This window comes from Xyrauchen texanus, chromosome 18 (genome assembly GCF_025860055.1).
Source record: "Xyrauchen texanus isolate HMW12.3.18 chromosome 18, RBS_HiC_50CHRs, whole genome shotgun sequence".
Lineage (NCBI taxonomy): Eukaryota > Metazoa > Chordata > Actinopteri > Cypriniformes > Catostomidae > Xyrauchen > Xyrauchen texanus.
In genome coordinates this window covers 1,765,146-1,780,956 of record NC_068293.1, presented here as the reverse complement: position 1 = coordinate 1,780,956, position 15,811 = coordinate 1,765,146, and the positions used below count along the sequence as shown (strand labels likewise).

The following is a 15,811-nucleotide window of genomic DNA, read 5'->3' as shown; positions in this document are numbered from 1 at the left end:
AAAAGCCCTAAAGAAGAGGAAATCAGCAGGTATGGACAACAACCCAATAGTTATCACCCTCCCCAAGAAAGACAACCTCCAACAGTGCTCAAATTTCCATACCATCAGTCTAATATGCCATGCAAGCAAAGTTATGTTGAAGATCTTGTTGAATAGACTAAAGCCACAGGCAGATATGATCTTGGCAGTAGAGCAGGCAGGGTTAAGGGAAGGATGCAGCACAACGGAGCAGATCTTTAATCTTCGGATAATATGTGAGAAGTAGCTGCAACATCAACAAGACCTCTACCATGTTTTCATAGATTTCAAGAAGGCATTTGGTGGTATGGCACGCTGCCTTGTGGGCGACCATGAAGCTGAATAACATCAATGAGAACTTGATCAGAGTCATAGAGCAGTTCTAGAATAGAACTGCTCAGAATAGGATGCCTACTTTCACCGACACTATTCAATATATTCCTGGAAAGAATTATGAATGAAGCCTTGGAAGACAAAGAAGGCTCTGTAAGAATCGGAGGTAGGACAGTGACGAACCTGAGATTTGCTGACGACATTGACGGACTAGCCGGGAATGAAGAGAAGATCACCAATTTGGTGGAAAGAGTAAACAGAACATCGACAGCTTTTGGAATGCAAATGAATGCAGAAAAGACAAAGCTGATGATGAACAACGCCAATGGTATCAGCCCCAACATAAAGATCGGCGACAAGAAGTTAGATATTGTCCCCAAATTTAAGTACTTAGGTGCAATCTTGATGGATGAATGATCAAAGCCCGAAGTAATATCTAGAATTGCCTAGACATCAACTGCTCAGGCAAAACTGAGGACAATTTGGAGAGACAAAAACATATCACTCAAGTCGAAAATAAGACTGATGCACTCATTGATCAACTCAATATTCCTCATGTGAGTCGTGGACCCTGACCACTGAAATTGAAATGTGAATACAGGCATCAGAGATGAGAAGCTGTTGCATTCTCCTCAGCATCTCTTACAAGGATCACATCACAAACGAAGTGAGGAACAGAATCCGGCAATCCATCAGGCCATACGATGATCTCCTGTCTTTCATGAAAAGGCAAAAGTTGAGATGGTTTGGACACACAAACTTTCCAATGGTCTTGCAAAGACAATCCTGCAGGGGACTGTGCCAGGAGGAAGAAGAAGAGGTGGCCAAAGGAAGAGATGGAGGTCAACATCCATGAATGGACAGGTTTGTGATTATGCAACGCAATGAGAAAGGCAGAGGACAGAGAGGCATGGAGAGAGATAACAGCAGTAAGTTCATGTGGTGCCCCAATGGTCTAAAGACTAAGGGACTGATGAGGATGATGATAAAGAACTAAGTCATTGCTTAATTAGTTGCACCACCTGTTCTTAAGGCAAAACGTAACTAGTAGCTTATAAACTCTCCGTAAAGTGATGCATAGTCACATAATATGATGTTTACCTGTATTTATCCATTAAACAGCCTTCAAATTTGTACACAGAACTGTTAAAAAGCCATGAATTTCAATTTGATCTAGTTACAGTTGATGTCCAAATCTTGTTTGCTCACATAACTGTCAGCTGTTATAAATTATATCCCCACTGAAATGCAATACGTAATAAAAGTAGATTTGATAAATATATTTGCCTTGTGTAAATAACAATATATAGGAACTGTACCTAAAATAAATAAGGTGTGATAAATAAATACTAATACAACAGGCTAGAAAAATAGACATTTATTCATTAGTGTTGAAACTTGAAGATCCACCCTGAAAACTGCACCGTTTTAACAGTTTCATGCTGAAGAGATGCTTAAAAGTATGTTTTTTCTCTCTCTCGTAACTGTAAATGAGTGTACATGTCAACATCATACTGTTTGTCGAAATGATTGATGCCTGTCACGCAAAACAAGAGCTCATATATGTCATAAAATATTAGTCAGCTTTTTATTCAATTCGTTACTCCTGGTTAAAGGCTTCCGTAAATAATTAGTTCATACGTGGGGTTACATCCTACCTAAGTTTAATGGTGCAACGCTCAAATATTTAATAGTCCGTAATTGTGATTTAGTGACTAATTACCCCACAACTAGGCTAAGTTTGAACTTACACACAGCTGGTGCAACCGGCCTCAGGGGGGTAAAACCGGCCCACAAATGCCATATTGGCATACTATGGCAAGGGTCTCGTCCATGAAAACAATTGTTTTTTTCCTACTCTGACAAGACAATACATTTTTTGGGATCATATCTCACAATCAGAATGTCGTAGAGACATACGGGCAGGCTCATTTCACTTGGGCTACCAATCAGTCTTTAAGTATCATCTTGGAAATAGAGTAGCCACATCCTAGCAACCATTTACGGCACCCTAGCAACTTCCCCCATAGACTTCCATTCAAAATGGCTCAGAATGATATCTTCAGAACAGAATGTTGTAGACACTTTGGGATTGGATCTTTTGAGTCAAGTTAGTAATGAGCCAATAATAATCTCTCTGGTCACTGGCTAGCCACTATGATGTTAGATGCTAACCAAACCCTATTGACTTCCAGTAAAACTGGCTGAGAGTGATATCTTTGGATCAGTATGTCCTAGAGACATCACAGTTGGCTTGTTTTACTTGGGTGAGCAATAATTCTTTAAGAATCATCATGGAAACTACTTAGCCATGCCCTAGCAACCATTTAGAGCACCCCAGTAACCAAACCCCATTGACTTCCATTCAAAATGTCTAGATGGGGATCTCAGGATCAGAATGCCATAGACTTCTGGTTTCATTCACTGGACTCAGGGTAGCAAGGAGCCTTTTTAGTATCACCTTGGTAACTGCCTAGCAACCAGATGGGGTTACCCTAGCAACCAAGTAACAAATCACATATCTCTGCACCAAAACATTGTAGCGACATCCAGTTTCAAGTCAAGTCAAGTCAAGTGGTTTTTATTGTCGTTTCAACCATATACAGTTAGTACAGTACACAGCAAAACGAGACAACGTTCCTCCAGGACTATGGTGCTACATAAAAACAACAAAGGACCAACACAGGACCACATGAGACAACACAACAAAATAAAATACCTATATAAAAAACCTATATATACCTATATAAAGTGCACGTGCAAACATGTATTTATTTGTCTCAGGGTATTAAGGAGCCTTTTGAGTATCACCTTTGTAACTGCCTAGCAACCAGATGTGGTTACACTAGCAACCAAGTAACAAATCACATATCTCTGCACCAGAACATCATAGAGACTTCCGGCTTCATTAATTTGATTCAGGGTAGCAAGGAGCCTATTGAGTATCACTTTGGTAACTACTTAGCAACCATATGGGGTTACCCTAGCAAAAAGTTACAAAACAGAGTACATATCTCTGCAACAGAACATCGCAGAGACTTCCGATTTCATTAATTTGACTCAAAAATCACATGTTGGGCCATAACTCTTGAATAATTTTACTTCAAAAGATATGGATTTACCCAATGGAGTCGTATGGATTAATTTTATGATGCCTTTATGTGCTTTTTACAGCTTCAAAATGTTGGTAACGAATTTTCAACAAATTTAGCTTTGGCATGATCTATTCTGTCAATTTGTATTACTTGGCATCCACTGGATCATTTCTGTCAATTCTGATTATTTTGGTTATATCTTCACATGTGTTTGGACCCTGATGATTGCCGCTTGCAGCTATATTTTATTTAAGTATTGAATCTGTACAGAAGTACCGGTACTTTTGACAAAACTACAGTGCACAATTAGCATATCTGCTTCAAACCAAGGCCGCTGCCCATTTAAAAAATATATAATTTTTTTTTTATCAATGATCAAATCATTGCTTGCTATTAGTTTGTTCATAACTTCATTTGCTTATCACACACTTGTGCTGAACTTGGTGCTTTTTCAGGTCGTTCAAAGGACTCTTTTGACTTCCAAATGCAATACCAGTAAAAAGTTTGGACACACTCGACTGAATTTATGTCTCTCATAATTTTAAAATCCTTTATCTAAAGGCTTTCGCTTAAATTATTGAATTGTTGAGTGCTTTAGACCACTATGCCACAATCAGTAGTTTTCTGTTTATAAAATATTTACTCCAAAACAAATTAATAGTAATTTTCAAGCATATAAAATCATGACCACTCCCATGAGAAAAACTTTTAACTTTAAAGTCCAAAAGTGCCTCTGTTTGTTCCTGGCAGGAAGCAGATGCTGTAACCCCGCCCCCACCCTATTCCTAATGAAATGGAGCCTGTAAGGCAGTGTAGCCTGCCAGGAACAACTGATGGCACCTTTCTCCCATCACGATTCAAAACAGATAAGGGAAATAAAATGTGCACTCCTACAATAATCTACACCGCATTACAATATGAACAATTAAAAATAAACATTGTCATATTTCATCAACACTACATACTCATCATCAACAGTTGATCATTAGTGATTGCTTGTCATAAATTTCCGAAATGGCCTAATGATTGTGAACTGCTCTGCAACAGCTGGAAACACTCTCAAGCCCCCGCGTGCTTAGACAAAATATAACAGTTCCACATTTTCAATCTGTAGGATGCAGTGCATGCATTTATTTAATTAAATCATATTCTTTTGAAGTTTGATACTCACATTAGGTCATATAGCTTCAGTAGTAGGTGGATGCTGTACACAGGTGGTCACCTACTACTACTTTAAAATACTGAGTGTCTAGAAAAGCACTATTTAAATAAACAGAATTATAATCCATGATTACTCCCAGTATGTCAAAATCTTGTAGTTCTGCAGTGATTGAACCCTTACCTCTCGGTAACACCAGGCAGTAAGAAGAACATCCAGAAGTGGATCCCAAACACAAGCACAACCTGGAAGACACACTTCCCGAGGAGAGTTTTCCGGAGATAGATCGCACGATCCACAATCATGGTGCTGAACTGAATGAGTAGCATAACCAGGAATGCTTCAGGAACCCGATCCTCTGAAAGTGACTCTGTGATGTCAGCAGCCGCACTGTGCTTCTGCAGCAATTATTCAATACGCTTATTAATACACATGTATAGAAAGAAAAGTAGATTCAAGAATGATGTTATACAACACATTGAGACTGAGATGTGTTATACAACACATCAACAACACACTGAGACTGTCAACATGCTTCATTCATTTGAATGAAGCATGTAGTGATCACTTTAATAATTTGCCTAGGAAAAATTTTATATTTTGGTTAAATATAAATTGAGAGAGGGGTCCCGATTTTATGTAAGTATATAAACAGGGGTGTAAAGTAATGAATTGCAAATACTCTCATTCCTGTAATTAAGCAGTTTTTCTCAGGAATTGTACTTTATGTAATTATAAAATGGGATCATTTTACTTTTACTTGAGTACATTTTAAGGGCTGTTTCTGTGCTTTTACTGTGCTATTATCCCGCTGTCTGTGTTTACTACTTCCCTGTTCTGATTTTATTTTTATCCATCAATGTGATTGGCTAGGGAAAGTCTCGTGACTCCCATCAAATCAAAACACATAGAAAACCTGAAGGTGGAGTGGCGCCAAATGCTATCATGAGCCCGTTGTACAAAAGTACCTCAGTTTTTCCTGGGAGGCGGCAAATTTACAAACCCCCCAACCTAATCCTAACCATATGGATGGCTGAGTAGCCTGCCGGGAACAACACATGGCATCTTTTACCCATCGTGCTATCACGATGAATATGGAGGACACTTTAAGCAACACTTCAGCACCTGAACATCCATAACCAAACCTAAAAGGGCTTTTCACAATGAAGAAGGCCAATTGCTTGATTGTGTCATGGGAGTTTAGCTTGCTCAAGCCAGTTGAGATATCAGCATAAATTCTACTTCTAATTTAAAGAAGCATATACATTTTATATTTCTGCTTACTATAACACCTGTAAATTAGTTAGCTATCACTGAGATTATAGGGTTGCTGTGAGAGATTTATCCAATGTTAGCTAGGTTATAGGGCTGGGGAATAAAACAATCTCTTTATTTGTCGGAATAAAATCCTATCCTGATGATAAACTTTTGAGTAATTTTCTATATTTAGCCTACCAGGGTTGCACATTACATCAATCACTATAGCAAGACAACCATTTGTTGATCTTGACAAAATCTAAATTTGAAATTTTATTTCCTCACTTCTGTAGCTGCATACAGTTTGACAGGCGGCATGTTTATGTGCATGTGTTGGAGCTTTACATGCGCATGTGTTCCGAGACTGCTAAACCAGGGGTCAGTTAGCCCCTGCTGGTAGATGCTGGAACTACACCACCCAATGGCAAAAAGAGTGTTTCTCCATAGACAGCCATTTACAAGTAGCCATGTTTTATGACAAAATAAAAACAATTCCAAGAACCATTTAATTACATTATAGCACATAATCATCCAGTGACAGATTGTTTTTGAAGGGCTCTTAAAAGCAAAAAATGTATTTATATTTTCCCTATCTATTCCCATTGACGAGTGATCAGTCATGTGACATTCGATCGCTTAACTTAGCGCCCATGAGCAAAGATGGCAGCCTATATTTCGCTAGCTTTCTGGGAACCCTGCACTAGCTGAGCACAGTCATAGAGATGAACGGGGATGCTAATGGATAGCTCTCTCCAGGTATTTTATAGCTCCAAGGCCTAAACAGTCAACATTTCTTAATTCCGCCAAAATGCCTGTTTTGGCGACCCAGATTGAAAGGAGATGTCGATTCAACATCTATTTTTAGTTATAAGGGTGAGGATCAGTCATAAATTAATGTAGCCTATTATTCATTAAAAGAACATGCAAAAGGTAGGAACATCTGCCGTGAAGTCAAACTGCTGCCATGTTCCTTTAATGTAAGATTGTGAATTGATGCCAGAGTTTTAATAAAAACTCACATGATCTCAGTATTTGCAGGCACACTATTTTCAATAATTTTCATATAAATATGTCCAACTTACTCACTGCTCCTCACTTCAGCTTCTCAAATACTGTATCACCCAGGATACAAAAACCATTATAGGGTTTTAAAGGCATCATAAGTGTTTTTCTAGTATTGGGAATACTCTTGTGACCAGATAAGATTTGATACTATGGCAATATTTGAATTGCATTTTTTTATTGCAGGTCTTGTTTTTCAGTGAGCCCCAGTTAAAGACCGATAACTTTCAGATGTTGGCCTTAACTTGTGTCAACCTGGACAGACATCTATTCCAGTCCTACCTAGATGCATAAGGTCCAGCAGCAAAACAGGCCACAATATGTCGAAGGGGGCTGCGATATTCAGAAGTGGACAGGGAAATCCATGCACCTACCATTGCATTGGGAGAAATTGTTTGTAGGATTGAGACACACTTACTCCAAATGCCCAGTATCCGAATATAATGATGATGAAATTCACCACATCTACGAGGAACATCAGCGCATACACATCACACACAGGACTATACTCAGGGTGGATGATGTCATGGAAGAACTGCCTTATGGGTAGGTATATGTGTAGAGCACTGAAGTGAAGAAAGGGGATAATAATGGTCTATTAGTTAAATATTTAAAGCAATAAAGTATTTCTTTTTTTTTCTTTAAACAGCCTCTCACTGTTTGCACAGTCTCGCAAACATCTCTCTAGAATGTGGTGGAAGCTGTTATTTGGAAACATCACAGGGTGTTAAATGTGTAAAACTGCCCAGACTAACAGTCAATGTTCATATATTTACAGTACAGCACTGTAAAGATTATAAAGTAAACTATGGGCATGTGAGCTGAGAACAAATCAGATACAGACATTTTTGGGAGATTCATTTATCACGTGAGCAAATTGAACATTTAATTTGCTGGATTATCATACAATAAAATGGCATTTTAGTGCCACGTAAAAAAATTAAAAAGTGAGATCGAGAATAAAGTCGTAATATTTTGAAAGAAAAGTAATAGTATTATGAGAATAAACTCAAAATGTTTTAAGAATAATCTCATAACATACATTTTACGAGAATAATGTCACAAAATTTCTAGAATAAAGTCGTAATATTATGAGACTTAAGTCGTAATATTATGAGAATAAAGTCAAAATTACGAGAATAAAGTTGTAGCATTATGACAATAAAGTATATTGTGAGAACAAAGCAGAAATATCTCAATAATAAAATCACAACATTAAACTGTGCATTATTATAACAATATAACACATACCGAGCCAGCAGCTTCATTAATGCAAGAAATGGATGTGGATGATTTAGGTAAATCATACTTAACCAATAAATAATTATTTTGGCGCATCAGTATGGAGTTATTATAAGTATTCAGACACTGCAGTGGTTATGTAGTAAAATGTAATAAATACACTAGAAAGAACCAGACAGACTTTCAGTCCCACTCAGCGTGGATGATGCTTGGTCTGCTTTCTTTGGCCTCAAAACTATACTATAACTGAGGAGATTATACCACATACAATGTCTTGAAATGGGCATATACAATTCACAGCAGTTCCAGTATATTTTCGCTTAACTTCAGTGTAAGCATCTCAAGCCACCCTTAAAAGGCGCCCACAGGTTGAAAATTCCTGTACTCATGCACACCTTATTCATAAACCGAGAGTTCGCAAAAACGTCCCACAAATTCAGCTCAGCTAACTTGTTAGTTGTATTTACTGCATCCATGCAAAAGCTCCACTTTGCTGTTGTCCAATACATCATGTTGATGTTACTTTCCTTATGACTAACTGACAAATTATTAAAATTTTATTCGTATTATCCTATGACTTTATTCTCATAATTTGTACTTTATTCTCAAAATATTACGACTTTATTCTCAAAATCTTTTTTTCTTTGTGGCAATAAAATGCCATCGTATACAATAGACATTATATAGTGTTACTGTAATATAAAATTAGTTGTACCATGATATAAAATGTTGCTGTCTGCCCCTATGGGCAAATAAATACTTAAAAAAAATATATTTTTTTAAAAATCCTTCCATGACAAATCATTCCAGGCATTGAATTGTTTCAATGCCTGGAATGATTTGTCATGGAAGGATTTTTAAAAAAAAATCTTAAATGAGGTGAGCAATGCCTTCATATGTGATCTATTTTGAACACTCTTACACACACTCATACTCACACACTTACATACACTCAAATATTTACACACTCTCTCTCTCTCTCTCTCACACACACTCACAAACTTACACACTCACACACTGACTCACACTCAAACACTTATACACACACACACTTTCTATTTTGTAAAGTAAAATGAATAATTATAGTGTGAATCTCTTACAGTTCTACAACAGCAGCTTTGGCTTCCAGCATTCCATCATTCATGTACTGTTTCATTCGCTCTCTCCTGCTCAGCAGCACCTTACACTCCTGTTTCTTCTGGGAATGCTGTTTTCTGTTTTGACTCCCATCTGCTGAAATAATATTCAATAAGCATATTAGCATAAATGTATAGATACATGCATATTAGTGGGCATACACAAAAATATCAATTTAGTAAAAAAAAATTAAAGTGTCATGAAACACACTTGTATAGGCACAGTCAAGTTACCACAACACTTTCACTTCTGAAAAAGTGGGTGTGGAAAGCAGCAGTGGCAAATCCAAATCCAAGGCACAGTTGTCATCATGTGTAAGCAGGGTTATGAGGGATACTTTTGAAATGTATTCCACCTCAGATTACAGAATACATGCTGTAAAATGTCATTCGTAATATATTCTGTTAGATAGTCAGAAAGTCGGTAGTCAGTCAAAGTCAGTAACATATTCTAAATAGTTTGGATTACTTCTTCAGCACTGGTAGATTTTTCACTTGTTTTGACTATAAAAACTCCGTCAGTACAGTAAGGCAAAATACACATATTAAAAATACATTCTCTGAAAAACCTAAATATCTTATGCAGTGCTGTTTCTTTAACAAGATAAATCAAATTGATCTTGTTTTAAGGATTTTTAGATATGTTTACAGGAAAACAATACAAAAATTATTATCAAGAATACGATTGGCATAATATCAAAGGTCTTACTAGAAAAAAAGAAATTGTGATCCAATGTGAATTTTCTTGATAAAATATATGATCATGCCTGGTAACATGTGCATGTAATATGGCTAGAAATAGCATTTTAGCTTAGCATAAAACTGACAATTTACACAAGGTTTATTTCTATTTCTCGCTGTTCAAATGCACTTTGGATCGCATAATTTATATGTATCAATGTTTTCCATCTGAAAGGACTAAATATTAAATGGAACTAATGACAATATAAAGTAATCTCCTCAGTAATCAAAATACTTTTTGAATATAACTGAATTCTAATGACTAATTATTTCAGTTGTAACTGTAGTGGAATACAGTTACTAATCCCATTACATGTATTCCGTTACTTCCGTGTGTAAGACATTAATTATTATAGATAGCTACAATTTCATTTGTAATATTTAAAATCATAATTCTTGATATTAGCAATGGAATTACTAGTGAAAATGCTAATAATGATATCATTTCTCACAGGGAAAATAAGATCTTCAGTTTACGTAATAATTTTAGTTAGATTTACTTAACAATAACATTAAAATATTTCTTAAATTAGAAGGAATACATTTCCTTTGATAAAATTACACAACATGTCCTCTAATAATTTAATTAAAACCTACCACATACAAAAGCCTCATTACAATCTATTAAAATAAATTTCATTCACACACGCATGCACGAGTTATAAACAATATTAGATATGGCCTGTGACAGAAATTAAGGACATCACAGAAAATTTTCATTTGGACACAAAATTTAAGGTAGGAGATTTTTGACGTGTTTTTGATATTATACTTGGCAAACTGAAAGGAATTGACATTTTATACTAGTTTAATATTGGTTTTATCTCAGTGGCAAGGCTTTACAATTTCATAAGGTCCAGCTGCCAGCTTAGGAACATTTTTACAAAGGACTGAATGAAATCCTTCATCGTGGTTTAAAATAATGTGATAAAATAACATTCAATTTGTTGTTTTTAATTAAAGTGTGGCCAAGCTTTATGTTATAGTGTGGTGCACATTTTGAATCAGAGTAGTTCTGATGCTGCAGGTTTGGCTGCCTTTTGGGAATTCAAATCGAGCTAAGCTACAAATATTGACAGCCAAGATGCTTTTGTATCGTGGGTAAGTAGACATATTTATGTTTAGATATTAAAGACATGACAATTTGAATGCATGTTTATCATGTTATTGATTTCTTAATCTGAAAATATTTCTGTTTTACAATGCACTCTACTCATTAACTCTGCTGTTAAAAAAAAAAAAAAAAAAAAAAGGCTTGGGTATGTGTTTCATATGAGCAATGAAGGAATTATTGTTCTGCAATTGTTGGACTGGGATACAAGGATGGACAAGCCACCAGGATTAAACCGTGCAGCACATCCACCGGCCACAACACAAGAGCAGAACGGCACAACGACCGGTCTCTCACCCGAGCAGCGTAGCGTTATACATTAGTATTAGCTGTTATACACCCCTATGAAATGGAAATCTTTCTGTCTTTTGCTATAATTTTGGTTAATGAACTACTGACTATATGCAGCAACAAGGCTTGTACACTGTTAATATATAGGGCATTTTTTTAAAGAACTGAATGCCAGATCAGATGTGATTTTTATATATTTATTTTTGTTTTTTTATCTTAATTTTTTTTTATTGATTCCTACAAAAAATATACACAAGAGCAAAACAAAACACACACATACGTATTGTCACGATTCCCCGTTGTCTGCTCAGTGTTTCTCCCGTCACCTGTCCCGAACTACACTTCCCATAATCCCCTGCCCTCATCACTGCCAGTGTCATTGTTCTCACCTGTGTTTAATTTAATCATTATCCTTCTGTGTATTTAAGCCCTGTTGTTTGTTCATTCGTTGTCGATCGTTTTATGTTATGGTTGTCTTTGACTGTGTTCCTGCCGTGCCCTCCGTGGATTTTTCTAGTGTTTATATTTTTGTTATCCCCTCGTGGATGTTTTGTTTGTTCCCTGTGTTTTGATTTATTCTGTGTTTTCTTGTTTATTTAATAAAGAACTGCATTTAGAGCCTCACTCCTCGTCTGCCCTCATCTGAATCATAACACATATATACATATATATATTGAACCCCACAATCACCCCTCCCCCAATAATAAGACAATAATAATAATAATAATATTAATAATAAAACACATCCAGCAATGTGAGGTATCCACATTTCTCCATAAACAAATTCAATTTTCCTAGTCTTCAAAAAGACCCTTCTTCAAAGGCCGCCACCCTCCCCATTTCCGTGTACCACTCATGAAATGAGGACACTCCATCCGACCTCCAACCTCTCAAAGAATCTGTCTGGTGATCATGATGCTAGTTTGGACCCAACTCTTTAGGTGTCTATTCTCAATGTCCATGACATTGAATACAGAGTCTGGGCAAAAATACAGAGTCTGGGCAAAACGAAAGCCGAGTGCCCAACACATCACACACAAAACACATCACACACAAATCATGGGCTATGTCTCCATCCTCCGATTGGCATCACCAGCAGGCGGGTGTGTCCTTAAGACCAAGATAAAACAATCCAGAGGGGGTCCAATAAAATCTATGTAAATTCTTTAATTGCATAATGTGCACCACTGCATCTCCAGATACAGACTTGATGTTTTTTAGAATCCTAGCCCACTCTATTCAACACCAAGTTCAATTCCCTCTACCATAATCTCCTGAGAGAAGCTGAAGCTCTGTCCCCCAGACTCCGAAACAGCAGGGAGCAATACACTGATGCCACATGACTACCTCCAAAAGCATCAATCACCACTCCCAGTGCACCTGCCGCTTCAGGGGGGCGTATGCCACTCCCAAAAACAGTACAGAGCAGGTGTCGCAGCTGCAAATACCCAAAGAAATGAGATCTGGGAATCCCAAAATGTTGAACCAGATTTTCAAAAGATCTCAACACACTGCTCTCATATATGTCACAGAGTGTATTAACCTCCCTCACAATCCACTCTGGCCAGCAGAATAGGGATTTATTAACACTTAATTTAGGGTTAAGCCATAAGATCGAGGCAACATTTAAATAAATGACAGAATTAAACACTCTGGACACTCTGGAGTAAATGCGCCATAACGGGGTGTAATTTAACTTCTCCGGTTAGTTTGATAAAGGCTTTGCAATGGCGAAATAGGGGCAAGAACTTCATGTTCATTACAAAACCAGAGAGGGGCTCTCTCAGGTGGAAGTGACCAATGAGCCAAATGTCTGAGACCGAATGCATAATAATAAAACAAAATCTTGGGTAGGCCTAGCCCACCATTATCAATCAGCCTATGCAGCTTTCTGGAATGTAATCTAGGATGTTTCCCATTCCAAATGAAAGACTTCGCTATGCTATCAATTTGTTTGAAATAAGAGAGGGGGACATCTATAGGGAGAGGCTGTAGCATGTAGTTAAATTTTGGAATACAATTAATTTTAACTTCGATAAATGTAATGAAGCCCACCTGCCCAGATCTTTTTATTAAACGGTCAAAATTAACTAACTAAATCACACACTAATTTGCTGGGAATAATATAACCAAATACTTAATGCCCTGTTTGGGCCACTGGAAGGTGGCCGGATGAAAAGCCGTTATTGGGCAGTACGCAGTCAGAGCCAAAGCTTCGGATTTAGAGCAATTGACTTTGTATCCCGAGAATTTAGAAAAGTAATTAATAATTCTGTGGAGGCAAGACATAGATCTAGTAGGGTCAGAAACAAATAATAAAATATAATCTGTGTAAAGCAAAAGCCAAACCTCCTTATGTGCCACACCTCCTGCCATCACCCCTGGAAAATCATCCTCCTTTCTTATCGTGGCTGCTAATGGTTCCAGGGCAAGACAGAACAATAATGGGGAAAGAGTGCAACCCTGCCGGGTGCCCCTATCCAGAGTAAAATAATCTGAAATTAAATAATTTGTACCACTGCTACTGGGTGTCTATTAAGTAACTTAATCCATCCAATAAAAGTATACCAGAACCCGTATATTTCCAATATCTTAAAAAGATAATCCCATTCTACCATATCAAATGCCTTTTTCAGCGTCAAGTGAGATGTCCACGACCAGAGTCTGATCATTCGCCACTGACCACGTGATATTGATGAAACACCTAATGTTATCAGAAGAGCTACATCCCTGAATAAAACCTACCTGATCTGTATAAGAGATGTCATAACTTTATCGGTTAGCCATTGACAATATTTTTACGTCCAGCTGGATCAGGGAAATTGGACACTAACTCTTACACTCACTTGAATCTTTGTCCTTTTTAAGAATTAAACTGATCTGGGCTTTTGTCATGGTTGGCAGAAGCTTTCCATTCTTAAATGATTCGGTATAAACTTCTATCAAAAGTGAAGCCAGTTCTGTAGCATAATATAAGAAAATTCAGCTGCAAAACCATCTGGCCCCGGAGCCATTTCTTTAGGCAAGGACTTAATTACCTCGTCAACCTCCTCCAAAGTTATCTCAGAATCAAGCAAATTTTTTTGTGCAGTCGTCATCTTAGGGAGTTCTAATGGTTTGACAAAGTTTCTAATATCTTCCTCCGTAGACGAAGATGTGGAACAATAAATATCAAGATGAGGCCATCAGACAACATTCGGCGCTTCAGCTCTGCCTCGGCACTTTTAATATTCTCTTCCAACTCCACAAGTCTCACCTGCTCTTACTTGACTCAGCACTAAAGAAAATATACCAACCCCATATCTTCACAAAATTTTCAGCTTCTATGAGTGCTTCTATATAAACATTTCTAATACAGAATTACACAATAGAAGATAATCTATAAAACAAACTCCAGCCCATAAGTGGAATAAATGCAAAAAACATGTAAATTCATCCACTTAATTGTCTCGAAGGTGTGTGTGTGAAGCTCCTGCCTCTAGTGGAACCATCACCAAAAATATATATAATAAAAACGGGCCATTCAGAGTTTTAAAAATGCAAGGAGCAAGAGGAAAATTGATTAATTTTTTTTAAAGGATAAGTGAAAAGCATCAATTTTAAGCTATTTTAATGATTAAAGCATAGTAAATTAATGTCCCAATTGTGCAGAATAAGCTGTAAAAATAAAGAGTATTGTGGTGTAGAGCCAGGGCTGTAGCTAGTGGGGTGAAAGGTGGTAACGATTCTTGGGGCCCACAGGTCCAGGGGGTGAGCAACATCTGTGGAGAGTGAGGCAGAGAAGGAAGATTGATAAGGATTAACCCCTGAGGAGAATCATCTCTAACAGCTGTTTTTTGTTAAAACGAAGAGCTGAGGAGAGATAAAGAGCAGCCAGAGTGGCAGTTGGAAAAGAGGAGAGACCTGAGTCATATAACGGCATGGACTGCGGTTTCAGAGAGTGCTTTTGGTTTATGTTTTGAGTTTTTGTTGTGTGTGCTCTGAAAAGTGGCGTGAAAATAAATAACCTGAAAGTGTGTGTAAGCTGGTTCCTTCTTCCTATTATGACAATTGTGAAAATCCATTCTTTTTCTATACCAGCTTGTTTTATGTACGGTCGCAAGTGGTGCCGGTCCCTATCCCAGCTGTCTCAGGCAGAAGGCAGGGATACACCCCATACAGGTGTCCAGTCCATCACAGGGCTAACACAAAGATATACATTCACAGTCTCACACCTAAAGGCAATTTAGTCTTCAGTTTACTTGACTTACATGTCTCTGGACTGCGGAGGGAAACCAGAGCACCTGGAAGAATCCCAGGTGAACACTAGGAGACATGCAAACTCTGGACAAAAAGGCTCTGGGTGAGCCTGGACTCGAAACTGGGA

General features: G+C 37.4%; 1 protein-coding gene across 1 annotated transcript in view; it reads right to left on the bottom strand.

The window, feature by feature from the left end:
- si:dkey-11f4.7 (piezo-type mechanosensitive ion channel component 2) overlaps positions 1-15,811 on the bottom strand; it is a 554,199-nt gene that overhangs the window by 66,331 nt on the left and 472,057 nt on the right. Inside the window, exons 42-44 of the mRNA XM_052147980.1 lie at positions 9,267-9,380; positions 7,343-7,490; positions 4,789-5,003 (exon numbers count right to left, since the gene is read on the bottom strand). Coding sequence (XP_052003940.1) covers positions 4,789-5,003; positions 7,343-7,490; positions 9,267-9,380 — 477 coding nt within the window. The remainder of the gene's footprint in view (positions 1-4,788; positions 5,004-7,342; positions 7,491-9,266; positions 9,381-15,811) is intronic.